The sequence below is a fragment of the Procambarus clarkii genome, chromosome 7 (genome assembly GCF_040958095.1).
Source record: "Procambarus clarkii isolate CNS0578487 chromosome 7, FALCON_Pclarkii_2.0, whole genome shotgun sequence".
Classification (NCBI taxonomy): Eukaryota; Metazoa; Arthropoda; class Malacostraca; order Decapoda; family Cambaridae; genus Procambarus; species Procambarus clarkii.
Window position 1 is genome coordinate 16,131,269 of NC_091156.1, and position 26,698 is coordinate 16,157,966.

Here is a 26,698-nt window from a genome sequence, read left to right on the forward strand (position 1 = left end):
GACAAATAAACTTTATGCCCGAAACGCTTTGCGTAATAGTGGCTTTAGGCATTGTATGTACTAGCTCTACCTATAAGTCAACCAATCCTTGTATAAATTTATTGTATGTATGTACCTTACCTAAATAAAATTGTATTGTATTGTATTGTAAACTTGTCAAAAAATTTTGAAAAACTAATCTATAAGCAGCTTTACTCATATCTAGCCAAACTCAATATACTTAGCCCTTGCCAATATGGCTTCAGACCCCAAAAAAGCACTAACGATGCACTTATTAGTATGCTTAACTCGCTTCATACAGCTCTTGATAAAAATGAGTTCCCTATTGGGTTGTTTGTGGACCTGCGTAAAGCTTTTGATACTGTCAACCACCAAAACCTTCTTCTTAAATTACATCATTATGGAGTCAGAGGACACTCCCTACAATTCCTCAAATCCTACCTTACTGACAGGCTCCAATATGTTTCTGTGAATAATACAATTTCTCCCACCCTACCCATCAACATTGGTGTTCCCCAGGGCAGCATACTTGGCCCTCTCCTCTTTCTCATCTACATTAATGACCTTCCAAATGCCTCCCAACACCTCAAACCAATTCTATTTGCTGACGACACAACCTTCATTTACTCCAGTCCTGATCCCCTTGCTCTAAATGCCACAGTAAATACTGAGCTAAATAAAGTCCATCTGTGGCTAACTGCCAACAAACGCACCCTTAACATTGACAAAACTGTCTATATTCTGTTTGGCAATAAATCCTCTAATCAAATAAATCTCAAAATAAACAATACCCAAATTTGTAACAAATTAGATGGCAAATTCCTTGGCATTCTCATTGACCACAAGCTGAATTTCCAGGGACACATTCTAAACATATAAAAAAAAGTTTCAAAAACTGTGGGCATTCTTTCTAAGATCAGATATTATGTACCACGCCCTGCCCTAGTGACTCTCTATTACTCCCTTATCTATCCATATCTCAACTATAGTATTTGTGCTTGGGGCTCTACTACCCAAAATCACTTACGTCCTCTAATTACTCAACACAAAGCTGCTATTAGGACAATATCCAACTCTGGCTCCAGACATCACTCGGTACCCCTACTCAAATCTCTGAATATGTTAGACATTAAGTCACTGCACATTCTCTCATGTGTATTATACATATATAAAACGCTAAACTATAATGCCAATCCTGATCTCAAAAGCTTCATAGAAGGTTGTAACAGAACCCATGAGCACCACACCAGAAATAAATACAGTTTTGATATTCCTAGAGTACGACTTAATCAAACTAGAAATGCTCTACAAATCAAGGGGCCCAGAATGTGGAATGACCTTCCCAACCATGTTAAAGACTGTACCTCTCTCAACCAGTTTAAGTTAAAAACGAAGCTATACCTAATAAATTCCCTGTAACCTACCTTACCCTTCTATTGTCAACCATTGTCTGTTTTTACAACAATACAATACAACACAATACAATTTTACAATACAATTTTATTTAGGTAAGGTACATACATACAATAAATTTTTAGAAGGATTGGTTGACTTATAGGTAGAGCTAGTACTTACAATGCCTAAAGCCACTATTACGCAAAGCGTTTCGGGCATGATAAACTTAAATGACAAGCTTAATACTAATTGAGCATAATGAGTAGAATGAAAACAAGAAATGAAAACAAAGATGAAAAAGCAGCACAAATACAATTATGTCGACAAACAGCGCTCTTTAAAGAAAAACAGACATTGGTTGACAATAGAAGGGTAAGGTAGGTTACAGGGAGAATTTATTAGGTATAGCTTCGTTTTTATCTTAAACTGGTTGAGAGAGGTACAGTCTTTAACATGGTTGGGAAGGTCATTCCACATTCTGGGCCCCTTGATTTGTAGAGCATTTCTAGTTTGATTAAGACGTACTCTAGGAATATCAAAACTGTATTTATTTCTGGTGTGGTGCTCATGGGTTCTGTTACAACCTTCTATGAAGCTTTTGAGATCAGGGTTGGCATTATAGTTTAGCGTTTTATATATGTATAATACACATGAGAGAATGTGCAGTGACTTAATGTCTAACATATTCAGATTTGAGTAGGGGTACCGAGTGATGTCTGGGGCCAGAATTGGATATTGTCCTAATAGCAGCTTTGTGTTGAGTAATTAGAGGACGTAAGTGATTTTGGGTAGTAGAGCCCCAAGCACAAATACCATAGTTGAGATATGGATAGATAAGGGAGTAATAGAGAGTCACCAGGGCAGGGCGTGGTACATAATATCTGATCTTAGAAAGAATGCCCACAGTTTTTGAAACTTTTTTTGATATGTTTAGAATGTGTCCCTGGAAATTCAGCTTGTGGTCAATGAGAATGCCAAGGAATTTGCCATCTAATTTGTTACAAATTTGGGTATTGTTTATTTTGAGATTTATTTGATTAGAGGATTTATTGCCAAACAGAATATAGAAAGTTTTGTCAATGTTAAGGGTGAGTTTGTTGGCAGTTAGCCAAAGATGGACTTTATTTAGCTCAGTATTTACTGTGGCATTTAGAGCATATAGCATACTGTGGCATATTTAGAATGTGTCCCTGGAAATTCAGCTTGTGGGCAATGAGAACGCCAAGGAATTTGCCATCTACTTTGTTGCAAATTTGGGTATTGTTAATCCTGAGTTTTATTTGATTTGAGGGTTTATTGCCAAACAAAATATAGAAAGTTTTGTCAATATTGAGGGTGAGTTTGTTGGCAGTTAGCCAGTGATGGATTTTATTTAGCTCAGTATTCACTGTGACATTTAGAGCAAGGGGGTCAGGACTGGAGTAAATGAAGGTTGTGTCGTCAGCAAATAGAATTGGTTTGAGATGTTGGGAGGCATTTGGAAGGTCATTAATGTAGATGAGAAAGAGGATAGGGCCAAGTATGCTGCCCTGGGGAACACCAATGTTGATAGGTAGGGTTGGAGAAATTGAATTATTCACAGAAACATATTGGAGCCTGTCAGTAAGGTAAGACTTTAGGTTCTGCAGGGAGTGACCTCTGACTCCATAATGATGTAATTTAAGAAGAAGGTTTTGGTGGTTGACAGTGTCAAAAGCCTTACGCAGGTCCACAAATAACCCAATAGGGAACTCATTTTTATCAAGAGCTGCATGTATCAAGTTAATCATGCAAGTAAGTGCATCATTAGTGCTTGTTTGGGGTCTGAAGCCATATTGACAAGAGCTAAGTATATTGTGTTTTGCTAGATAAGAGTAAAGCTGCTTGTAGATAAGTTTTTCAAATATTTTAGACAAGTTTGGCAGAATTGATATAGATCTGTAGTTGTTAACATCAGTGAGATCACTACTTTTGTGGACAGGCGTTACTCTCGCTTTTTTTTTAGAATATCTGGAAAGGTTTGGAGTTCAAGTGACTTGTTGAAGAGCAATGCAATGGCAGGAGCTAAAAATCTGGAGGATTTTTTGTAAATAAGAGTTGGTATCTCCTCAAGGGCACCAGGCTTGGTTTTAAGGGAAAGGATTATGTCAGTAACATCAGTGGAATTAGTAGGCATTAGGTACAGAGACTGTGGATAGTTACCTGTGAGATAGTCCTGAATATTAGTACTGGAAGATGGAATATCATTTACAAGGGATGACCCAATGGGAGAGAAGAACCTATTGAACTCAAAAGCAGTGTTAGAGGCTGAAAGCTGACCATCGTTATTGGACAGGAGTATTGGTTTGTTATTTAAAAACTTCTTTGATCCCAATATTTGTGAAATTGTGCTCCATGTTTTCTTAATGTTGCCCTTTGTGTGGGTAAATTTTTCTTCGTAGTATTTAATTTTGGCTCTCCTAATTATCTTAGATAGCAATGATGAGTAATTCTTTGAAAATTCTTTGGAGACGATTCCTAACCTATACTTCTTCTCAAGGTCATGTTTTTTATTAATGGATTTAAGTATTCCCTTTGTAAGCCAAGGATTGTTTACCCTTTTAGTTGGAACTCGTTACGTTAGCATAGGACAGTGGGTGTTATAAAGGCTGAGAGTTTTATGAAGAAAGGATTGCACCGCTAGGTTGATGTCCCCTGTGTTACCTAATTCGGACTCCCAGTTGACATTAGCAGCAGCAGCTATAAAATTGCCTATGGCAGTTTCATTGTGCAGCGTAAAGCTTATCTCCCTTGTCTCTAGAGGTGGTTTGTTAATGTTAGTTAGGAGAAATGTGGGGTAATGGTCTGTAGTGCTATCGATGATTATCCCTGAAGTAAGCGGAGAGGTTATGTTGGTCCAGATGTGATCAAGAGCCGTGGTAGTACTGTCAGTGATTCTAGTAGGTCTAGTGATTAAGGGTATGAGTTAGTTTAGTTCATTTATTATGCACCCCATACCCATCTTGTGGGCGGTAGTGGAAAGGGTTACAGAGGCACATAATGAGCTCAGGGACTGAACCCCACAATTCATTTAGCTAAGCAAGTTACAATCTTGATGAGCTAGTTACAAAATTCAATATAAGTCGTCACATCAACAATGGGTTCGAGATCGACCTCAAGTACAGGTTCTTAATTAAGCAACTGGCATATGTGGAGAGCTAGTGTCACAATTTATATGTTTGTCCTGCACACCGCCCCCCATCCAGTGGGCAGCGGTGGATAGGTTACAATCACTCAGTTACTACCTACAGTTAGCAAACTGGGGATATTTGGCTAAAATTTCTGGTAGCAGATCATTTTGAATTAAATATTTACACATCGTTGGAACATTGGTTATAGAATTGTCTCTAAATTCACGTATCTTTTCGCACTCCATCACATGTGACGGAGGGTGTGCGAATAATTTTGTTGACACAGTTTACATTTGGTCAGGTCTACATCAGCAGATAATGAGAATTCCCAGAGATACTTGTAACCGAGTCTAAGCCGAGCAGTAGTAACATCTAGAAGTCTGCTGATTTTATTGGATGATCCATAGATGTGTGGCTCCTCTTGCATGATAGTATGATGATAGATGGAATTACTGGTTTCAATTTCACTTTGCCTCAGATCTACAAGATCTTGTTGAAGTTCTCGGTGTACTGCTGCTCTCAGATTGCTCATTGACAATCCAAGGTTACACTCAACGGCTCCTTTAAAGGCAGATTCTTTGGCTAACTTATCAGCTCTATCATGCATTCGGAGGCCAACATGAGATGGAGACCACATGAAATGGACTCTGTTACCATCCTTAATAATTTTGTTGTATTTGTGTCTAGCTTCGGACACGAGCATGTTACAGTTATGTCTTGAAGAGTTGAGAGCATTTAAGGATGATAAGGAGTCACTTACAATTAATGCATCAAGTTTGGAGACTTGTACACATTTCAGTGTAAGGAGCAAGGCAAATAGTTCAGTCTGAAGGGTAGAGGCCCAGTTGTTTATACGGACTCCCCACTCAAAGTATAGGCCATCGCTCATTGTCAGAACAACTGCACTTCCAGCTGCACCCGTGGGGCGGTGTAGGGAACCATCAGTGTATATGATTTGAGAGAGAGAATGCTCTGTGGACAGAGCATCAATATGGCTTAAGGCGTTGAGCTTTGCCTCAAGACGAAGCTTGGGCTGATCTCTAATTTGCTTCTTGGGTGGAAAGGGAGGGATTAAAACTGGAAAGGGTGTAACCTCCCACGGTGCAGGAAAGTGCAGTTGTTGTTTCTCTTGGTACAAATCATGAACCTGATACATTCTGAGTTGAGTTCCAGTTTTTGTTATGGAAGCAGGAATCCATACAGTTGAGGAAGCTGGCAGCAGTAGGGTTTTCAGGCTCGCAGAGGTCAATATTAAAGTCCCCTGCGATAATTAGATCGCAGGGGATCTAATTACTATAGAAATAAGGAAATAAGTAGTGTACCACATCAAATTGTTTGGATGTGTGATAATGGTATGATAGACAGTATACTTAAGGAGCTACAAGTATTTTGCCCCAAGAGTGTAACAATTATATCTTGTGCTTACTATATTAACCTGCAATGTTAAATGGGATTCTTGTAATGTTATTTGTCTATTTGTACTCACTGAATTTGTGCGCTCCTTGAAGGACTTGGAGTAGAGGGGGGGGGGGGTATAAATAGCCTAAGCTACTCTATCCCTTTGAGATGTATTTCTTTCCTTATCTCAATAAACATACTTGAACTTGAACTTGAATGTAAAATCAAGTTCATTTCTATGTTCTCTCTTAACCCCAATGTATCTTCTTGTATATAAATAAATAAATAAATAAGGTACAGTTGTAGCATAATTTGAGGATTATTTCAGGGTATAATGAAGTAAGATATGCGTTCAATATAACAACCATGATATATTGGCGGCCACCTATAGACGCGTGTGACCGACCTTCTGGCCCGTGCTCTTTGGGTCCCTGCTGGTTGCTGGGATCCCGCCTGGCTGGGAGCCTTGTGCTGTACCCGCCCCTAACCCACTGACAACAACAACCCCGTGGTCGGTCCGTGGGCGCTGCCGGTCCTCGTCCCAGTCCACACCACAGTAGTCCCAGGACAACAATGGAATCAGAAGTACATGTGGACGAGCTTCAAAGTCTTCCACCTCTATCCTGGCTGGTAAATCTATCCTGGCTGGTAAATTCCATTTCTGATATGACATTAGACCTTTTTGATTTAACAATAATGATAATTATTTCCTCTACAGCACTCTACAACACTCACTGTCTCCTTTTTTTTTTTTTTTGAGATATATACAAGAGTTGTTACATTCTTGTACAGCTACTAGTACGCGTAGCGTTTCGGGCAGGTCCCTGGAATACGATCCCCGCCGCGAAGAATCGTTGTTACAACCAAGTACACATTTTACTGTTGCGTTAAACAGAGGCTACAGTTAAGGATTTGCGCCCAGTAAATCCTCCCCGGCCAGGATACGAACCCATGACATAGCGCTCGCGGAACGCCAGGCGAGTGTCTTACCACTACACCACGGAGACTGCTACCAAACAAGTAACTGATAAAAGAAAAAATAACCCGTGGCTCACAAGTGGCATAATTAAATCAATCAACAAAAAACATGAATACGGAAAGAAATTTAGGAGTGGCCTAGTTTCAATGGAAGTAGTTAAAAGGTACTCATCAGTGCTTACCAGTATCATAAGAAAAGCAAAACTTTCATATTATGAGACTAGATTCAAAGAAGCAAAAGGCAACATGAAAATCACATGGAATACCATCTCTAACATCCTGGAAACTAAACAACACTCCCACAACCAGATAACACTCTCTAAGGATGGCCTTACACTGTCATCTGACTTAGAAATGGCGAATGAATTTAATAGCTTCTTTTCATCGATTGGTGCTAACCTTGCAAGTAAAATCCCACAGACTCGGACACATATCAACACACATATCTCTCAGGCAGCTATCCAAACTCTCTTCTCCTCTCTCCTCACAATAATGAGAGAGATTATAGCGAGAGCGGATAACGATAGATCACGACTGTTGATAGTCGGTGACTTCAACTTGAAATCCATAGACTGGGAAGCATATGAAGCTAAAACAGAAGATTTTTGGACCTGTAAATTTGTAGACCTCATCCTGGAAACATTCTTGTATCAACATGTTAAACAAGCTACGAGGATGAGGGAAGGGGACGTTCCCTCCATGCTAGATTTGATATTTACCAGGAAGGAGGAAGAGATATTTGACATTCAGTACCTTCCTCCCTTGGGTAAAAGTGACCATGTCTTTTTGGGAATAAAGTATGCAATGCGTTATAAGCTGGAAGAAAATAAGGAGGTTGAAGCAGTTGAAAAACCAGACTTCAGGAGAGGACATTATGGTGACCTTAGAAATTTTTTTAGTGAGTATAATTGGACAGACTTGATGCTAGGCAAGGAAGTGAATGAGATGTATGGCAAGTTTTGTGAAATATATGATAAAGGCACAAAAAAATTTATACCAAAACAGAGATGCAGAACTAGGAAACAGGATTGGTTCAATAGAAATTGCGAGAGGGCTAGAGACCGAAAGACACAAAAATGGAATCAATACAGGAAGAGGCCGAACCCCCAAACATACCAGCGATACAAAGATGCGAGAAACAACTACACGGCAGTGAGGAGAGAGGCAGAAAGAAATTTTGAAAAAGGGATTGCGGACAAATGTAAAACAGAACCAGGTCTATTCTATAAATTCATAAACAACAAATTGCAGGTAAAGGATAATATTCAGAGGTTGAAAATGGGAAATAGATTCACGGAAGATGAAAAGGAAATGTGTGAAACACTAAACGAAAAGTTCCAAAGTGTGTTTGTACAAAATGAAATCTTTAGGGAACCAGATACAATAAGAATTCCAGAGAACAACATAGAACACATAAAGGTGTCTAGAGACGAAGTGGAAAAAATGCTCAAGGAGCTTGGTAAGAACAAAGCAGCTGGCCCAGATGGCGTTTCACCATGGGTTCTGAGAGAATGTGCATCTGAGCTCAGCATTCCACTTCACCTGATCTTTCAGGCATCCCTGTGTACAGGAATCGTAGCAGACGGGTGGAAACAGGCTAACATAGTTCCAATCTACAAAAGTGGCAGCAGGGAAGACCCCCTCAATTATAGACCTGTATCATTGACAAGTGTAATAGTGAAAGTATTGGAAAAACTAATCAAAACTAAATGGGTAGAACACCTAGAGAGAAATGATATAATATCAGACAGACAGTATGGTTTTCGATCTGGAAGATCCTGTATATCGAATTTACTCAGTTTCTATGATCGAGCCACAGAGATATTACAGGAAAGAGATGGTTGGGTTGACTGCATCTATCTGGACCTAAAAAAGGCTTTCGACAGAGTTCCACATAAGAGGTTGTTCTGGAAACTGGAAAATATTGGAGGGGTGACAGGTAAGCTTCTATCATGGATGAAAAATTTTCTGACTGATAGAAAAATGAGGGCAGTAATCAGAGGCAATGTATCAGAATGGAGAAATGTCACAAGTGGAGTACCACAGGGTTCAGTTCTTGCACCAGTGATGTTTATTGTGTACATAAATGATCTACCAGTTGGTATACAGAATTATATGAACATGTTTGCTGATGATGCTAAGATAATAGGAAGGATAAGAAATTTAGATGACTGTCATGCCCTTCAAGAAGACCTGGACAAAATAAGTATATGGAGCACCACTTGGCAAATGGAATTTAATGTTAATAAATGTCACGTTATGGAATGTGGAATAGGAGAACATAGACCCCACACAACCTATATATTATGTGAGAAATCTTTAAAGAATTCTGATAAAGAAAGAGATCTAGGAGTGGTTCTAGATAGAAAACTATCACCTGAGGACCACATAAAGAATATTGTGCAAGGAGCCTATGCTATGCTTTCTAACTTCAGAATTGCATTTAAATACATGGATGGCGATATACTAAATAAATTGTTCATGACTTTTGTTAGGCCAAAGCTAGAATATGCAGCTGTTGTGTGGTGCCCATATCTTAAGAAGCACATCAAAAAACTGGAAAAGGTGCAAAGACATGCTACTAAGTGGCTCCCAGAACTGAAGGGCAAGAGCTACGAGGAGAGGTTAGAAGCATTAAATATGCCAAAACTAGAAGACAGAAGAAAAAGAGGTGATATGATCACTACATACAAAATAGTAACAGGAATTGATAAAATCGACAGGGAAGACTTCCTGAGACCTGGAATTTCAAGAACAAGAGGTCATAGATTTAAACTAGCTAAACACAGATGCCGAAGAAATATAAGAAAATTCACCTTCGCAAATAGAGTGGTAGACGGTTGGAACAAGTTAAGTGAGAAGGTGGTGGAGGCCAAGACCGTCAGTAGTTTCAAAGCGTTATATGACAAAGAGTGCTGGGAAGACGGGACACCACGAGCGTAGCTCTCATCCTGTAACTACACTTAGGTAATTACACTTAGGTAATTACCAGTCAGCCCGTCAGATGTTGTGTCCATCATACACTCACTAAAAACCAAAGCTGGGAACATCAGTGAAATCCCATCCATTGTATACAAGAGCTCCTCCCATGCCCTTGCGCCACCTATAGCTCTGCTGTTCAACAAATCCCTTGAGTGTCATACCTTCCCTGATATCCTTAAAAAAGCAAGAGTAACGCCAGTTCATAAAGGAGGTAATCCGTCAGACATAAACAACTACAGACCAATATCGAACCTACCCATACAATCAAAAATATTTGAAAAAATTATCTACAAACAGCTCTACTCCTATCTCGTGAAATTCAACATTCTTAGCCCCTGTCAGTTTGGCTTCCGCTCTCAAAAGAGTACCAACGATGCAATTATTAGTCTCCTTGATATAATTTACTCAGCCCTTGACAAAAATGAGTTTCCAATTGGACTCTTCATTGACCTGAGAAAGGCCTTTGATACTGTTAATCACGATTACCTCTTATGTAAACTCCATCATTATGAAATCCGAGGCCATGCACTGGACTATATCCAATCCTATCTTAGTGATAGACACCAATGTGTAGCCATCAATAATATAATCTCTCCCATTCTACCAATAACCGTTGGAGTGCGACAGGGCAGCATCTTGGGACCCCTTCTATTTCTTATATACATTAATGATCTGCCTAATGTCTCTAACATTCTGAAACCTATTTTGTTTGCTAATGATACTACCCTCATCTACTCCAAACCCAACCCACATACACTAAATGATGTTGTTAATAATGAACTAAAAAAAGTCCACTTATGGATGTCAACCAACAAACTAACACTTAACATAGAAAAGACCTACTACATCCTATTTGGAAGCAAATCTACAAATGCAATTCAGCTTCAGATTGACAATGTAAACATTAGCAATAAAAATGGAAAGTTTCTTGGCATATTCCTAGACAAGAGACTCAACTTCAGTACCCACATACAACACATAACTAAGAAAGTCTCTAAAACAGTTGGTATACTCTCCAAAATCAGATATTATGTTCCTAACTCTGCTCTCATCTCTCTATATTATGCACTAATCTATCCCTATCTCAACTATGGTATCTGTGCATGGGGTTCAACCACTGCAAACCACCTCAAGTCCATCATCACCCAGCAAAAATCTGCTATCAGAATAATATCAAATTCTGCTTTCAGACAACACACAGCCCCCTTGTTTAACTCCCTAAACATGCTAAACATAATCTCACTCCACAAATTCTCTTGTGTCAACTACATTTACAAAACCCTGTTCTTAAATGCAAATCCTTGTCTGAAACTCTTCCTGGACAGATGTAATAGGACCCATTATCACCACACCAGAAATAAATATCTCTTTGATATCCCCAGAGTTAAACTTAATCTGTGTAAACACTCTATGCAAATAAAGGGACCCAGTTTATGGAACTCACTCCCTACTGAATTGAAAAGCTGTCCAACTTTTACATCATTCAAAATCAATACTAAAAAGCACCTAATTTCATCTTCATAGTTTTTCACTTTTTGCCTTAAAATTGCACTGTATCAATTGGTACCCAATCTCCCAACCTTTATGTTCCCAATTTGAACATCTTTACCATTGTGATCATTGCTGTTTTCTTATATGTGTTGCCAATCTGTTGTATGGTGTTTATAAATCTTGTTTATCTGTATCTTTTGCTACCCAGTCTCCCAATCTTTATGTACCCATTTTGAACATCTTTACCATTGTGATCATTGCTGTCTTATATGTGCTGTCAATCTGCTGTTTGGTGTCTATTAATCTTGTTTAAATTACTAATCAAGCTGTCAATGTATTTAATCAGAGCTTTAATATAACAATGTGCTTTAATATACTTACTTATCTCTCTCATCTCATTTTTCTCTTGTAATGTATCTTTATCATTTATCAATTCTGATTGAAATTACCTACTTAAAATTATCTGCTAGATTAAGGACCTGCCTGAAACGCTGCGCGTACTAGTGGCTTTACAAGAATGTAAATACTGTACTATCCAATGTATTCTCACAAACCCAATGTACCTTCTTGTATATATATAAATAAATAAATAAATAAATAAATAAAAATAATGTTTATTCAGGTAAAATTACATACATAAAAAATGAGTTTCAACCAGAATGTTGGATTTGTAGAGTTAATATAAAATAATAATACAAATACAAATTTATTCACGAGAAGGTACAATGGGTTGATGAGATTCCATAAGAACTCTTCCTTGACAGATGTAATAGAACCCATAATCACCACACCAGAAATAAAAATATCTAATAATCCAAGAGTCAAATTAAATCTGTGTAAACACACTATGCAAATAAAGGGACCTAGTCTATGGAACTCCCTCTCTAACGAATTGAAAAGTTGTCCGACCTACGCCTTATTTAAAAGTAAAACCAAAAAGTACCTAGTTTCATCCTCTTAGTTTCCTACCTAGTGCTTTAAACTTGCACTGTATCTTGTGCTACCCAATCCCTCAATATATGTGCTTAAGCCATACAACTTCTTCTTATTCATGATATGATACATGCAGTTTGCATGAAGGCTTTTTTCTCCTGATGACTGCACGAGTTGTGATGTTGAAAGATACGGCACTCACAGTGTTGTATCAATGTTCATAATTTGGCGAAGATTGGAAGTTATCGATGTCTTCTATTTGTGTGAGGATAATGAGAAAAATAAACATACGAGTGGAAATGGGCTCAGGATGGCAAAGATGCGGAGTTGTGTTAATGGTGGCATCAAAGTGTTGCTGTTTTATAAAAAATGTAAGGTTTAGTCAAGAGACTGAGATTGTGAGTTGAAATATGTTTGGGAGTTAGTCGCAATTCAGATAGGTTAGGGTACGTTATGGTAGGGTAAGTTAGAGTACATTAAGTAACATGTGGTTAATGTGTATAAGGTTAGGTTAGATTGGGGCAGGCTGGTTGATGATGGGTTGTTATGTTGTCATATTTCGGGTTTTTACATCTGGAATGTGATTACATTAGTCTTCTTTGACGTGCCAGTAGTATATCATGTTGAATATCTGGGAGTGGTAGGAGGAAGTGTCATGGGAGAGTGTGGTTTATGTGGTTTTTCAAAGTGCCAGGTTGTTGGGAAGTTTGTACAGCTGAGGGTTTCATACTCTTGGTTATCTTGAGGTTATCTTGAGATGATTTCGTGGCTTTTTAGTGTCCCTGCGGCCCGGTCCTCGACCAGGCCTCCACCCCCAGGAAGCAGCCCGTGACAGCTGACTAACACCCAGGTACCTATTTTACTGCTAGGTAACAGGGGCATAGGGTGAAAGAAACTCTGCCCATTGTTTCTCGCCGGCGCCTGGGATCGAACCCAGGACCACAGGATCAAAGTCCAGCGTGCTGTCCACTCGGCCGACCGGCTCCCCAATAGCTGGGGTTTGTGGCATGTTAGCCTGGAGAGTGACTTTGGTAAGGCATGCTATGAAGTCATTTAGGAGGTTTTCCAGCATCAGTTCAAACGATGTGTTTCCAGCAATGGTAATTGTGCTAGGACAGATGTCTTTGTAGATGTTGATGGGATGTTTGTTGGATCAGCCTCAGGGATTGGTTGGTTTACATGAGTAAAAAATTAAGTTAAGAGTAAGTCCAGTGTCTTTTCTAGTGCATTTTCAGTGCGAGTGACAAATGTTTCAACAAGATTGTGCCAGGGCTCGCAGTTCCGCTCATCGGGGTAGGCCACAGGTGCCGGTTTTGGAACCGGTGCTGCCCTCGGTTCCGGCTGTGCCTGGTTGGCGCGGTATTTACTCTGTGCACAGGTCAGGTTCTCATAAGGGGCATCGGCCCTTTCGCAATTTGCCCCATTCACCGGGCGATGGGGGGAGGCTTGCCCTGTTTGCTCATGCCTGGTCTCACGATTCATGGGCTTTTCGGGTCGTTTCTCATGGCCTGCGGTGACGTTGGGTGGCTCCTCTTCCTCCTTTGAAGGGTTCGGGGCTGGCAGGGCAGGCCTCTTCTCATGCGCTTTGTCGGGTCATCTTGGAGTGGGTGTGCTTGGGCGTGGTCGAAATGATGACATCTCTCAGGTGGGTTTCTCGCCTGTTTCCAGTTCTGAAACGGGACTGTGTGGACCTGCGGTTCATTTTGGACTTGTCCTGTCTGAACCCCTGGGTTTCTTGCCCCTTCTTTCGGATCACCACTCTGTCCCAGGTCCGGCTTCTGTTGGAGCCAGGCACTTGGATGGCGTACCTGGACCTCAAGGACGCGTATTAGCACATCCCGATTCATCAGGGGTTCAGGGACTGGCTTGGTTTTGTGGGGAGTCAGAGTTACCGCTCTCGTTGTCTCCCGTTTGGGTTGAACCTGGCACTTCGTGTGTTCACGTGCCTTACCCGGGTCATGGTGGCCTGTCTGTGTCTGTTGCTTTCCCAGCTAGCCGGGTTCGGGTTCCTGGTGAACTGGCGGAAGTCCCATCTGGTTACCTCCCAGGTTTGGACCTGGCTGGGTCTTGTGTGGGACTCTCGGACCGCTTCCTGTCTCTCCCTCCAGAGTCTCTTCTTCGGCTGCGGTCCCACATGTGCTTGTTTCCAGGGGGGCTCCCGGGTCACCTGGCAGTTGCTCGAGTGTCTGTGCGGGAGTCTGAACTTTGCGATGATGGTCTATCGCCGGGTCAGGTTTGGCTTTGTCGGCTGTTCTGGTTCCTTCAGGGACGTCCCTTCCACCTCTCTCGCGATCACTGGGTTCGACCCCTGGGGGCCTTACTTCGGCTACTGCGTCGCCAGCTTCCTCTTCGGGTTTTTCGTGGTTCAGTCCAGTGGCGCCTACCTGAGCCCTCGCTTGATGTGTTCATGGACGCATCGTCTCTCGGCTGGGGTTTTGTGACCAGTGCTCACCAGGCAGGCCAGGGGCAGTGGGGGTCCTTCCGTTGGGCCCACAGCACGGTGCGGGAGTTTACAGTGGTGTGGTTTGCGCTTCAGAGGGTTTGGGTCACCCGTGGATTGACGATCCGGCTCCATTCAGACTGCTCCCCGGTGGTTCATTGCCTGAACTGAGGGGGTTCGATGCGGTCCTTGGCTCTTTGGGGCTGGTCGCTTCGGTTGACTTATCTGCTGAGTTCTTGGGGTTTGGCTCTCCTGGTGGTTAACAAGTCTGAGGGGTGCCCAACGTCTTGGCGGACGGCCTGTTCCGGTTCGTTCCTCTGTCCATGGAATGGACGCTCGATACCGACTCATTCAGTTGACTCTGCCAGATGTTCGGGTGCCTGGAGGTGGACCTCTTTGCGTCGGTGTGGTAGAGGCATCTTCCGGTATATGTGGGGCTCTTCCCCAACAGAAAGGCCATTGGGATCGATGTCTTTCGGCAGGACTGGTTGAGGTGGGGGTTCCTATACCTCTTCCCTCTGGTCCAGCTGTTGCTCCAGGTCCTAGCTTGCTTGGAGGTTTACCAGGGGCGAGCAGTCCTCTTGGCCCTGTGGTGGCCGGCCCAGCCATGGTTTCAGGCGCTTCTTGCCCGGTGTCTGAACCCTGAAGTTTTCTGCGGCTCCGCCTCTTTCAGAAGATTGGCCCGGTATGTTACGAGACTGGTTTGTTCTTCTCCTCGAGTCTTCGCATCTGGTATATTTTACTCGAGTTTATCACCATTTGTGTTCAGATGGCTTCCTTGATGGTGTCCCACCTGCGGGCTGCATCTCGGTGGCAGTATGAAGTTTCCTGGTGGTTCTTCCGTTCTTTATGACTGTACGTCGTTGGTTACCTTGAGGTTACCTTGAGGGGATTTCAGGGCTGAGCGACCCTGCGGCCCGGTCGTCGACCAGGCCTCCTCTTTGTTGGACTGGTACTTCGTTTTTGGTTGGGTGGTGTAGTTCTTTCTCTCGTGGTTGTTCCAGAACCATCATCTTATGCCGAATACTGTCTCCTCGTATCGTGTGGTGCTGGTGAAGCCGCTTCAGCTTGCTTTCAGTATTGATGTTAGTTTTGCGCAGTTTCTCAAGCTGTCTCGTGCTTTGTTTCACCTCTGTGCTGCTCATGCGCCGCCTGAGTTGTCTTGGTCTTTGGACAGAGTGATTTCCTATATCTCTTCTCCTCAGTTTGTTGTAGCCGCTTCGGTCCAGGATTGTTTTTCAAAGGCTCTATTTTCCTGTTGGCATTGGCCTCTGGGGGTTGGGTCGGGGAGTTTCACGCTCTCTTCCAGTGCAGTGGGTTTCTGCTCTTTCAGTCATGGAGATAGGTTTGTTCGTCTGCAGTTGTTAACTTCTTTTCTGGTAAAGAATGAGACTGCTGTTTTCCGGAGGGGTCCTTGGATTGTTGATGCTTGATTGGTCAATCCGGGGATTCATCACGTGTTGTGTCCGGCTGCGGTCCTTCGCCGTTATTTGTGCGCCACGGCTTCTGTGTCTGGGGACACGCTTTGGGTTGATCCGATTTCCCTTCTTCCCTGTTCGCGAGCATGGGTCTCTCAGGTCATCCGCAAGGTTATTAAGTCTAGCCAGCCTGCGGTCTATCCCCGTGCCCATGACGTTCGTAAGTTCACTGCTCTTGCTGCCATCTTTTAGAACATGTCCTGGGCTGACATTCGGGCACTGGGCTTTTTCAGGTCGAATAGGGTCCTGACTGCACACTACCTCATAAATGTTCATGGGCCTAGTCGGGCCTGTGTCACTTTGGGTAGGCGGCTGCAGCCTTTCTCGACTTCGAGTTGAGGTGTCAAGCACTGACTGCCTCCCGGGTAAGTCCCCTTCTTTATTTTAGTCTTTGGTGAAGTAGCTCCAGGAAGCCGTAGGGGCTTTCCCTAGAAAACCAGCATTGAATGCAATAAAACGCCATTTTTTGGGTGAGTCCCGGAGGCTCCCCGGCAATCTTTCCTCCCTCCCTTCAGTCGGCAGTTTTTTCGCGTATTTTGATGTCCAGCCTCAGAACTGCAGTGTGGATCACCGGCATGGGGGTCTAGGGCTCTCCCCTTCCCCCTCCCGGGAGGGGGGGAGCTGCGCAGACATGTGGCGCGGTTCGTGTGACGTCATGCTCATTTGCTCGCTTTCAATTGGCGGAGTTCTGTTTACTTGTTTGATTACTTTCATTGGTTTCACCAGAATAGGGGTTTGTTTTGAGGCACTTACCTTTCTGGGTGCCTGTCCCGGTCAATGGCAGATATAGAATGCTCCAAAATGACATGTACATTTCTGTGGATCATAGCTCATCGTGCCTTTCTGAGGGGGCCAGGTTCTGGCCATGGTCCCCGGTAGGCCTAGAACTCCACCCACATCGACTGATGCCAAAAGTTAGGACTATCCCCATTAGCCTGGATAGCTCCTGGAATCCTCTGGGACTCACCCAAAAAATGGTATTTTATTTCATTTAATGTTTTTTTTTCAGTAATATTCAATAGTGTGTAGTGTAATATATTTATATAATAAAATGTGTGAACCATCACTATACTCAAAACTATGGTGTGCATATTAGTAATTCATTATATTCATAAAACAATAAACAAATAGTTTTGCAGTTATTACACTATATACTGTACACGCATTATATATACATAATTATCTGCATGGTTTGTTCACCATAATGAACCACTAAGTTGGTATGCTGAGTGAAAACAAAAGTGGCTACCACACACCAGCCAGCAGATGCCGCCACCTTTCCTCCCTCACTAACACCTCACTCACCAACATTTCTTTTCCCACTACTGTATACTGTTTTTCTTTTATTGCACTATATACACACGAAATATATAAGTACAGTATCTACATTTGTGTTCATCATAGCGAACCACTAAGCTGGTATGGTAAGTCCAGATAATAACTGGTTACCACACAGTCAGCAGATGATGCTACCTGCCTCCCTCACCAAGATTACTCCTCCCACCATACTACGCACAGCGGTAATTATCACCACAGTCCTGCTATTATCAGAATCCTGGTCATTTTTATCACAGGGGGTCTTCTGTAATACTATTATTGCTAAATAATAGCAGTTACATATATATTTTGATGTTTTTTTAAGTGATGCTGTGGTCCCAAGCTGAATAGCAGTGCTACTGAGGCTCTCACACCCAGGAATGTTATCCACGATTTTTTTTAAATGGCGTCTGTTTACTAGAGCCCTGAGGATGCTAATGTAAACCCTGTGTAGCCGCGTGATATTTAAATCAGTCCCCGTGGTGTAGTGGTTAAGATACACTCCTGGCGTTTCGCGAGTGCTTTGTCCTGGGTTTGTATCCTGGCCGGGGAGGATTTACTGGGCGCAAATCCTTAACTGTAGCCTTGGTTTAACTAAACAGTAAAATGGGTACTTGGTTGTAAAACGATTTTTCGCGGGGTCGTATTCCAGGAAACATAGGATTAAGGATCTGCCTGAAACGCTACGCATACTAGTGGCTGTACAAGAATGTATGAACTCTTGTATATAAATAAATATAAATTGAATAGAAATCATTCGCGGCACCCTCAATTGTATATACAATTGAGGGAGTGGGGTTTTCCTTCCCCCCTCTGCGTACGATTTGGGCTTGGGTTCTGCTCCTCCCCGGGTTCGGTTCCGTGTTCCTGTAGTTTCTTCGGTTCCGTCTTCAGGAGGTTTTCGGCTAACCGCATCTCTTCGCCTGTGGTGCGGTTGGCCTTTGTGGCTTACCTCCTGCGTGTCCCGGAGTTTGCCTCCATACTGGTTCCTTCTGTTCTGGACAGGTTGGGCTCCTTGTAGCCGTTTGGGCTCCTTGTAGCGGTTTGGGTTCCTTGTCGCCGTTTGGGCTCCTTGTCGCCGTTTGGGCTCCTTGTCGCCGTTTGGGCTCCTTGTCGCCGTTTGGGCTCCTTGTCGCCGTTTGGGCTCTTTTGTAGCTGTTTGGGCTCTTTTGTAGCCGTTTGGGCTCTTTTGTAGCCGTTTGGGCTCCTTTGTGGCCGTTTGGGCTCCTTTGTGGCCGTTTGGGCTCCTTTGTGGCCGTTTGGGCTCCTTTGTGGCCGTTTGGGCTCCTTTGTGGCCGTTTGGGCTCCTTTGTGGCCGTTTGGGCTCCTTTGTGGCCGTTTGGGCTCCTTTGTGGCCGTTTGGGCTCCTTTGTGGTCGTTTGGGCTACTTCTCGCCTTGTTGGGCTACTTCTCGCTTTATTGGGCTCCTTCTCGCCTTGTTGGGCTACTTCGCGCCTGGTTGGGCTACTTCTCGCCTGGTTGGGCTACTTCTCGCCTGGTTGGGCTACTTCTCGCCTTGTTGGGCTACTTTCTTTCGCGTCCTGCGCATGCGCCGTGGGAATTTGTTTTGGTTCCAGGCGGTGTGTACACGTGTTCTGCTTCAAATTCTCTCGGGGGGGCTTCCCCTCTCGCTCTTTTCTTACTCCAATCCGTGCCCCATTGCTTTGGGGGTGTTCTGGGGTGCCGCTGTGGGAAATTCATGAGGTTTTTCCCTGCGTTCTAGGGTGGGGAGCCTCTTTGGCGCCTCCACCTTGTTCCGCAGTGCAACGGTGGGGGTGCCTGTTTGGTAGTAAGTTTTCCTGTGTCGGAGGTTTTATGTTCGCCTCCTTGTGCTTGCAGGTTGGGTTCTGGCTCTTTGTTTCCGCCTCTCCCCTGTCGTTTGCCTGTTGGGCGGATTCTGTGCTTCTTGGGCACTCTCATCTCTGCTCTTGGGGCTGTGTATGGGGTCAGCCCATGTTGGGCTGCCTACTGTGTTCCTTTGATTGCCTGTTACACTGCACACGTTTCTTCTACCGTCCCTGTGGCTCAGTTGGGTGCTCGGTTTCCGCCTGTGTCCCCTTGTGTGCCACTCTTGTACGATTTATCTATCTTCTCTGTCGCTTCCTCGGAGTGTGGTGACGTTTTGCTGCGGGTTTGGTACTGCAGCTGCGTGTCGGGGTTGGTTGTGGCGTTATGTTCGGCCCTTCCGTGCTCCCTCTGGGGCTCTCCTTCCTTGCCAGTCTTGCTGTGCCGGGCCTGGTTTTTCCATGTTCCTTGGTTTCACTGTCTTGTCCTCGCCTCATTGTACTGGCTGGGGATGAGCTTGGGGTCTTCGTCTCGCCCCTCGCTTATCCTCCGGTTTCGGTTCAAGTTCCAGAGCCTAGTGGGCTCCCTTCTTTTGTGTTTTTCACGGCTGCCCCGGGGTTTTTCTTGACACTGGGACTTTGAGGGGACAGATCGGCCCCGGGGCCTGCAGGGTGGGTACCCGGGGCTGGGGTGAGGCTCACATGAGGGGCCTCAGGCCCCGTTGGTCCCCGCCGGGGTGTTTCTACCCTTCTGGGGGGGGACTTAAAGTTTTTTGGTGTGGGGTTTTCCATTCCCCCCTCCGCGCGTGCTTTGTGGGCGTCGGCCCCTCCCTGGGCTTGGTTTCCCTTGTCCGTCGTGCCCGTTGTTTCCGTCCTGTCGGTGGGTGCTTTTCTACGATCTTCGCCCCTTTTTTTCCGGGACGGGCCTTCTTCAGTCGTGTCCCCCTCTTCTTGGGGTTTTCTGCATGACTTTTGGTCTCGGGTGCGACGGGGTTTTGGGGCCTTCGTCCTTTGTGTTTGCTTCTTTTTTGTTCTCGAAGGTTCAGGACGGTTCTGCTCCTTCCCGTTTTCTGGTGCGTCTGTCGTCATTCGGTTGAGCTTCCCTCCGGTCCTTTCTAGGGCTCGTGGGTCCTCTTCCCGGCAGCTTCTGGATGTTGGCCTTTTTGTTCTTTTGTGCATGTCTCTTCTCTTCACACTGTCTCAGCGCTACTAGTTTCCTGGGAGCGATTTTGCTCCTCCTAATGAGTCTTTTCACTCCTGCCCTTCTGCAGGAGGTTGGTGTGGGGCGGCTCCTTATGCGAGTTCCTTCCCTGTCAGCTGCACTTGTGGAGGTGGACTTGCACACTTGTAGCATTTTCGTTTTGGTCCTGCGTTTTCTTTTCCCTCCTGGGGCTGTCATAGGATTGGCTTGCGGAGGATGTAGAGGCGCTTGGGGCCGTTCCTGGGTCTGGCACCTTGGTTTCTGCTGCTAGCTTTCGGTATCGATATTCCTTCTGCGCCGTTTCGCAGTTTGTATTGTGCGTTGTTACACCTCCGGCCTGCTTATGCACTGCCTGTGTCGTCCTGGTCTTTGGACAGGGTGCTCTCCTGTTTTTCTTCTCCTTGGTGGTTGTGGCTCCTTGGGGTCAGGTTTGCTTTGCCTCATCTTTCTTTGTGTTGGCATTAGCCTCTGGTGGTCGTGTGGCAGAGCTTCTTGCTCTTCTCGGGCGCAGTGGTTTTTGGCTCCTATGGTCGTGATCATAGGTTTCTTCGTCTGCGGCCGTTCTCCCTTTTTTCTGGCGACTGGTATACCTTGGGTTGTTGTCTCGACTTCATGTTGTGGACCGCCTCCCGGGTATGTCCCCTTGTTTTCTTGGGTAGTCTTTGGTGAGGTAGCTCCGGGGAGCCATAGGGGCTCCCCCCAGAAAACCAGCGTTGAATGTAATGAAACGCCATTTTCTGGGTGAGTCCCGGAGGCTCCCCGGCACCCTCCCGCCCTCCGGTCAGTGGGTTGTTTTCGCAGTTTTGATATCCAGCCTCAGAACTGGGGCGGGGATCGCCGGCACGGGGGTCTGGGGCTCCCCCTTCCCCCTCCCGGGGAGGGGGGAGCTGCGCAGACATGCGGCGCGGCTCGCGTGACGTCATGCTTGTTAGTTCGTTTTCCTGGGGGAGTTCTGTCCACTCGTTTGTCGATTTTTGTTGTTAACCAGAATAGGGGTTTGTTTTGTGGCGCTTACCTTTCTGGGTGCCTGTCCCGGTCGATGGCAGATATGGAATGCTCCAAATCAAATGTGCATTTCTATGGGCCATTGCTCCCCGTGCCTCTCTGAGGGGGTCAGGTTCTGGCTCGTGGTCCCCGGTAGGCCTAGAACTCCACCCACATCGACTGATGTAAAATAGTTAGGGTATCCATATCAGCCATGGATAGCTCCGGGGAGCCTCCGGGACTCACCCAGAAAATGGCGTTTCATTACATTCAACGCTGGTTTTTTGCCTCTGCCACGCTGCCTGTTGGGTCGGTGATACTTTCGGCCCTGAGTCCTGTAATTACCTAAGTGTAATTACCTAAGTGTAGTTACAGGATGAGAGCTACGCTCGTGGTGTCCCGTCTTCCCAGCACTCTTTGTCATATAACGCTTTGAAACTACTGACAGTCTTGGCCTTCACCACCTTTTCACCTAACTTGTTCCAACCGTCTACCACTCTGTTTGCGAAAGTGAATTTTCTTACATTTCTTCGGCATCTGTGTTTAACTAGTTTATATCTATGAGTGTGAGTGTTGCTGCTTGCTTGTGACTCAATTTACCCAATCCTCTGATGCTTCTCTTCGGGTACAGGCGGTGCGTGCGTTGCAAGCTAGGTTTCGTCTGTTGCAAAGCGCTTGGTTGGCTGCTCACCCGGATGCCCCGCGGCTGCCCCGCTTTGCTTTTCAAGACCCGGACTTGGGGTTGGGGGTCGCTTCGATCCTGGTTCAGTCCGCACCTCCTCGTCCTTCCCCTTCTGTTGTTCATTCTGGTCCCCCCTCCTGCTTCCGGCCCTGAAGCGTCTGAGGGTTTCGGAGTCGGAGCAGGGGTTACTTGTTCTTGAGACTCGGGCAACTTCGGGGGATGCCCCTTCTGGGGGGGGGGGGGGTGGCAGAGACATTCGAGTCTTGTCTCTCGGCCGAAGCTTCTGGGTCTGACCAGTGGGCCCCCTTTCTTCCGGCTTCTACGGCTGCTCCGTCCTTGTCTTGTGGGGTCGGTGCTTGGAGAGAGGACTCGGCCCTGTGTCCTGCTGTAAAAGACCTTGAGGCTGGGAAGGGGCTGATTTTGAGCGCCTTGGGCCCCGCTGGACCCCGCCTAGGTTTTTCTTCCCTCTGAACGGGGCTTGTTGTTATAAGGTGTGGGGTTTTCTTCCCCCCCCCCCCCCCCCCCCTTTGCGTACGAGTTGGATTTGGTGTCGGCCCCTCCCCGGGTTCGATTCCATGTTCCCCCGGGTGTGTCGGTTCCGTCTTTCCGGAGGTTTTTGGCATATCGCATCCAACCTGGTGTGGTGCGGGCGGCCCTTGCAGCGTACCTCCTGCGTGACCTGAATTATGCCTCGGAAATGGATCCGTCCAAGTTCAAGTTTGGGATTTCGTTCCCTTTCTGGCTCCATTATGAGGTTCCGGAGTCTTCCTGGCTAGTGGACTGCCCCTTGTTTGTTCTGGATTCCTGGCATTCCTTCTGTCGTTCCCGCACACTGGAGTGGCGGGAAGCTTCCACGGTGATTCAGGTTTTCCTGGGGGGCGATCTGGAATACCTGAACGAGTACTTGTTTTCCCCTGCCCTTCCCCGCGATGTGGGCATTGTTCAGTTCCATGTGTAGGTTCCCACTCTTTCGGCAGCGCTCGTGGCGGAGGACTTGCGCGCCCGAGGCTTTTTGGCTTCGTCCTTGCGGTTCTTTTCCCTCCTGGAGCTGTCCTCGGATTGGCTTATGGAGGATGTAAGGACGCTTGGATCCATCCCGGGGTCCGGCGCCTTGTCCTCGGCAGCGCGCTCGTCGGCTATCTTGTTGAAGCTTTTCATGCTGATTTTGCGGGATGTGGTTTTCCTGTTTTATGCTTCCCGTCTTGTGTCGGCAGGCAGTGCTGGGTTCCTCCGTGGAATCTGCTTGGGCTCTGGCTCTTAGGCTGTCGTTGCCTTTTTGTCCTCTTCTGTTTGAGGAGTCGGCTGTGGCGCAGTTTATCCAGGCTGTGTCGTCGGCTTGTTGTCCGATGTCGAACTTGTTGGTTTTTCAGGGGTCCCAGGGTCGGTCTTCCCGGAAGGGTCGTGCCAGGGCTCGGGGTTCCTCTCGTCGTGGTAGACCGCTGGTGTCAGGTTCGGGTTCGTCTCCTGCTTCGGACCCGCCCTCGTCTGGTCGGCACGGTGTTCGCTCTGTGCGGTGTTCTGGGTCTCGTGAGGGGCGCCGGCCCTTTCACGGTTTGCCCCCTTGACAGGGCGATGGGGGGGGGGGGGAGGCTTGTGCTGTTTGCCGATGCCAGGTCCCTCGAATCGTGGGCGTTTCAGGTCGTGTCTGTCGGCCTGCGGTGGCGTTGGGTGGCGGGTCGGGGCTGGCAGGGCAGGTCTTTTCCCCTGCACTCTGTCAGGTCATCTTGGAGTGTGTTTGCTTGGGCGTTGTCAAAACGACGTCGTCCCTCAGATGGGTTTCCCGTCTGTTTCCGGTCCCGAAACAGGACTGCACAGACTTGCAGTTTATTCTGGACTTGTCCCGTCTGAATCCCTGGGTTCATTGCCCCTCCTTTCGGATGACTACACTGTCTCAGGTTCGGCTCCTCTTGGAGCCGAGCGCTTTGATGGTGTCCCTGGACCTCTGGGACGCTTATTGGCATGTCCCGATTCATCCGTGGTTCCGGGACTGGCTCGGTTTTGTTGTGGGGCATCTAAGTTACCACTTTTGTTGTTTCCTGTTCGGGTTGAACCTGGCACCTCGCGTGTTCATGCGCCTTACGCGGGTCGTGGTGGCCCGTTTGCGTCTCCTAGGTGTTCGGGTGTTGGCCTACCTCGACGACTGGCTGGTTTGGGCTCCCAGCCGGTCGGTTTGCTTGCTAGCCAGGGATTTGGTTCTTTCCCTGCTCGCCGGGTTCGGGTTGTTGGTGAACTGGATGAGGTCCCATCTGGTCCTCTCTCGGGTTCGGACTTGGCTGGGTCTCGTTTGAAACTCTCAAACCGCTTCCTTGTCTCTCCCTCCGGAGTCTCTCCTGTGGCTGTGGTCACGCCTTCGTCTGTTTCTGGTGGGCCCTCAGGTGGGCTTGAGGGGCTGTGGGAGCCTGAACTTGGCGATGGTAGTCTACCCGCCGGGTCGGGTTTGGCTTCGTCGGCTGTTCTGGTTCCTTCGGGGTCGCCCCTTCCGCCTCTCTCACAATCGCTGGGTTCGACCCCTGGGGGCCTTGCGTCGGCTGCTGCGTCGCCGGCTTCCTCTTTGAGTTTTTCGGGGTTCAGTGCCTTGGCGCCTACCCAAGCCCTCGCTCGATGTGTAAACGGATACGTCATCTCTTGGCTGGGGCTTTGTGACCAGTGCTCACCAGGCCAGCCAAAGGCGTTGGGGTCCGTCCTTTCGTTGGGCTCACAGCATGGTGCAGGAGTTCGCGGCGGTGTGGTTTGCTCTTCGGAGGATTCGGGTCGCCCGCGGATCGATGATTCGGCTCCATTCGGACTGCTCTCCGATGGTTCATTGCCTGAACAGCGGGGGTTCGATGTGGTCCTTGTCTCTTTGGGGTTGGTCGCTTTGGGTGACTCGTCTGCTGAGTTCTCGGGTTTGGCTCTCCTGGCGGTTCACGTGCAGGGAGTGTCTTAACGTCTTGGCCGATGGCCTGTCTCACTTCGTTCCCCTCTCCACGAGTGGATGGTCGACAACGCTTCCTTCCATTGGCTTTGCCAGATGTTCGGGCGCCCCGAGGTGGACCTCTTTGCTTCAGCGTGGTTGAGGCGCCTTCCCGTGTATGCGGTGCCCTTCCCCGATCGCGAGGCAGTCGGGGTCGATGCCTTTCGGCTGGACTGGTCGAGGTAGGGGTTCCTGTACCTCTTTTCCCCGGTTCTGCTGTTGCTCCCGGTCCTGACTCGCTTGGAGACTTACTAGGGAAGAGTTGTCCTTCTCGCCCCTTGGTGGCCGGCCCAGCCTTGGTTTCAGGTGCTGCTTACGTGGTGTCCGAACCAGAGGGTTTTCCCACAGATCCGCCTCTTTCAGCAAATTGGGCTGGTACGTCACGTGCCTGATTCGATCTTCTCCTCGAGTCTTTGCGTATGGGTTTTTTGACTCGAGTCTATCATCATCGCTCTGGTGATCAGGTGGCCTCCTTGTTGGTGTTCCACCTGAGGGCTTCTTCTCGGCGGCAGTATGAAGTTTCCTGGCGGTCCTTCTGTTTCTTTTTACGTCGTCGTCATGTTAGTTAGTTGTCTGTTAGGGTGGTCTTGTCCTTTCTCTCTTGGTTGTTTCAGGACCGTCATCTTATGCCTAACACTGTCGCCTCGTATCGTTCGGCGCCGGCAGAGCCGCTTCAGCTTGCCTTCGGTATCGATGTTATGTCTGTGCCATTTCGCAAGCTGTCCCATGCTTTGTTTCACCTCCGGCCTGCTCATGTGCCGCCTGAGCCGTCCTGGTCCTCCCGACAGAGTGCTCGCTTACCTTACGTCTCCTCGTTTCGTTGTGGCCCCTTCGGTCCAGGATTGTTTCTCCAAGGCAATTTTCTTGTTGGCATTGGCCTCTGGGGGTCAGGTCGGGGAGCTTCATGCTCTCCTCCGGCGCAGGGGTTTCTGCTCTTTTGGTCGTGGAGATTGTTTTGTTCACTTGCAGCCGTCTCCTTCTTTTCTGGTGAAGAATGAGACTGCTGCGTTCCGGAGGCGTCCGTGGGTGGTTGATGCTTGGTTGGTAGGGCCGGGGGTGCATCATGCTTTGTGTCCGGTTGCGGTGCTTCGCCGTTATTTGCGCGCCACGGCTTCTGTGTCCAGGGACGCGCTTTGGGTTGATCCGGTTTCCCTTCTTTGTTTGCGGGTACGGGTCTCCCAGGTTGTCCGCAAGGTTATCAAATCCAGCCAGCCTGCAGTCTATCCCAGTGCCCATGACGTCTGTAAGTTTGCGGCTCTTGCTGCCGTCTTTGGAAATATGTCTTGGTCTGATATTCGGGCGCAGGGTTTTTGGCGGTCAAACAGGGTCCTGGCTGCTCGTTACCCCGTGAATGTCCTTGGGGCCCTGTCTGGCCTGTGTTGCTATGGGTCGGCGGTTGCAGCCAGTTGTCTCAACTTCGAGTTGAGGAGTGAGCGACAACTGCCTCCCGGGTAAGTCCCTCTTTTTTTTCTGTCTGTGGGTAGTTAGCTCCAGGGAGCTGATGGGGCTTCCCCCAGAAAACCAGCGCTGAAT

The 26,698-nt window shown here is 46.7% G+C and overlaps 2 protein-coding genes across 3 annotated transcripts in view; one reads left to right on the forward strand and one right to left on the reverse strand.

The window, feature by feature from the left end:
• Positions 1 to 26,698, reverse strand: part of LOC138356891 (uncharacterized) — a 418,031-nt gene that overhangs the window by 377,450 nt on the left and 13,883 nt on the right. The gene's annotated exons all lie outside the window — the stretch shown is intronic.
• Positions 6,355 to 26,698, forward strand: part of LOC123761408 (synaptic plasticity regulator PANTS) — a 43,462-nt gene continuing 23,118 nt past the window's right edge. The window contains exon 1 of one of the 2 annotated variants that reach the window (XM_045747429.2): positions 6,355 to 6,590. In XM_045747429.2, the coding sequence (XP_045603385.1) occupies positions 6,516 to 6,590 (75 nt within the window). In that variant the 5' untranslated portion in view covers positions 6,355 to 6,515. The remainder of the gene's footprint in view (positions 6,591 to 26,698) is intronic. The other variant, XM_045747430.2, reaches the window with a different exon arrangement.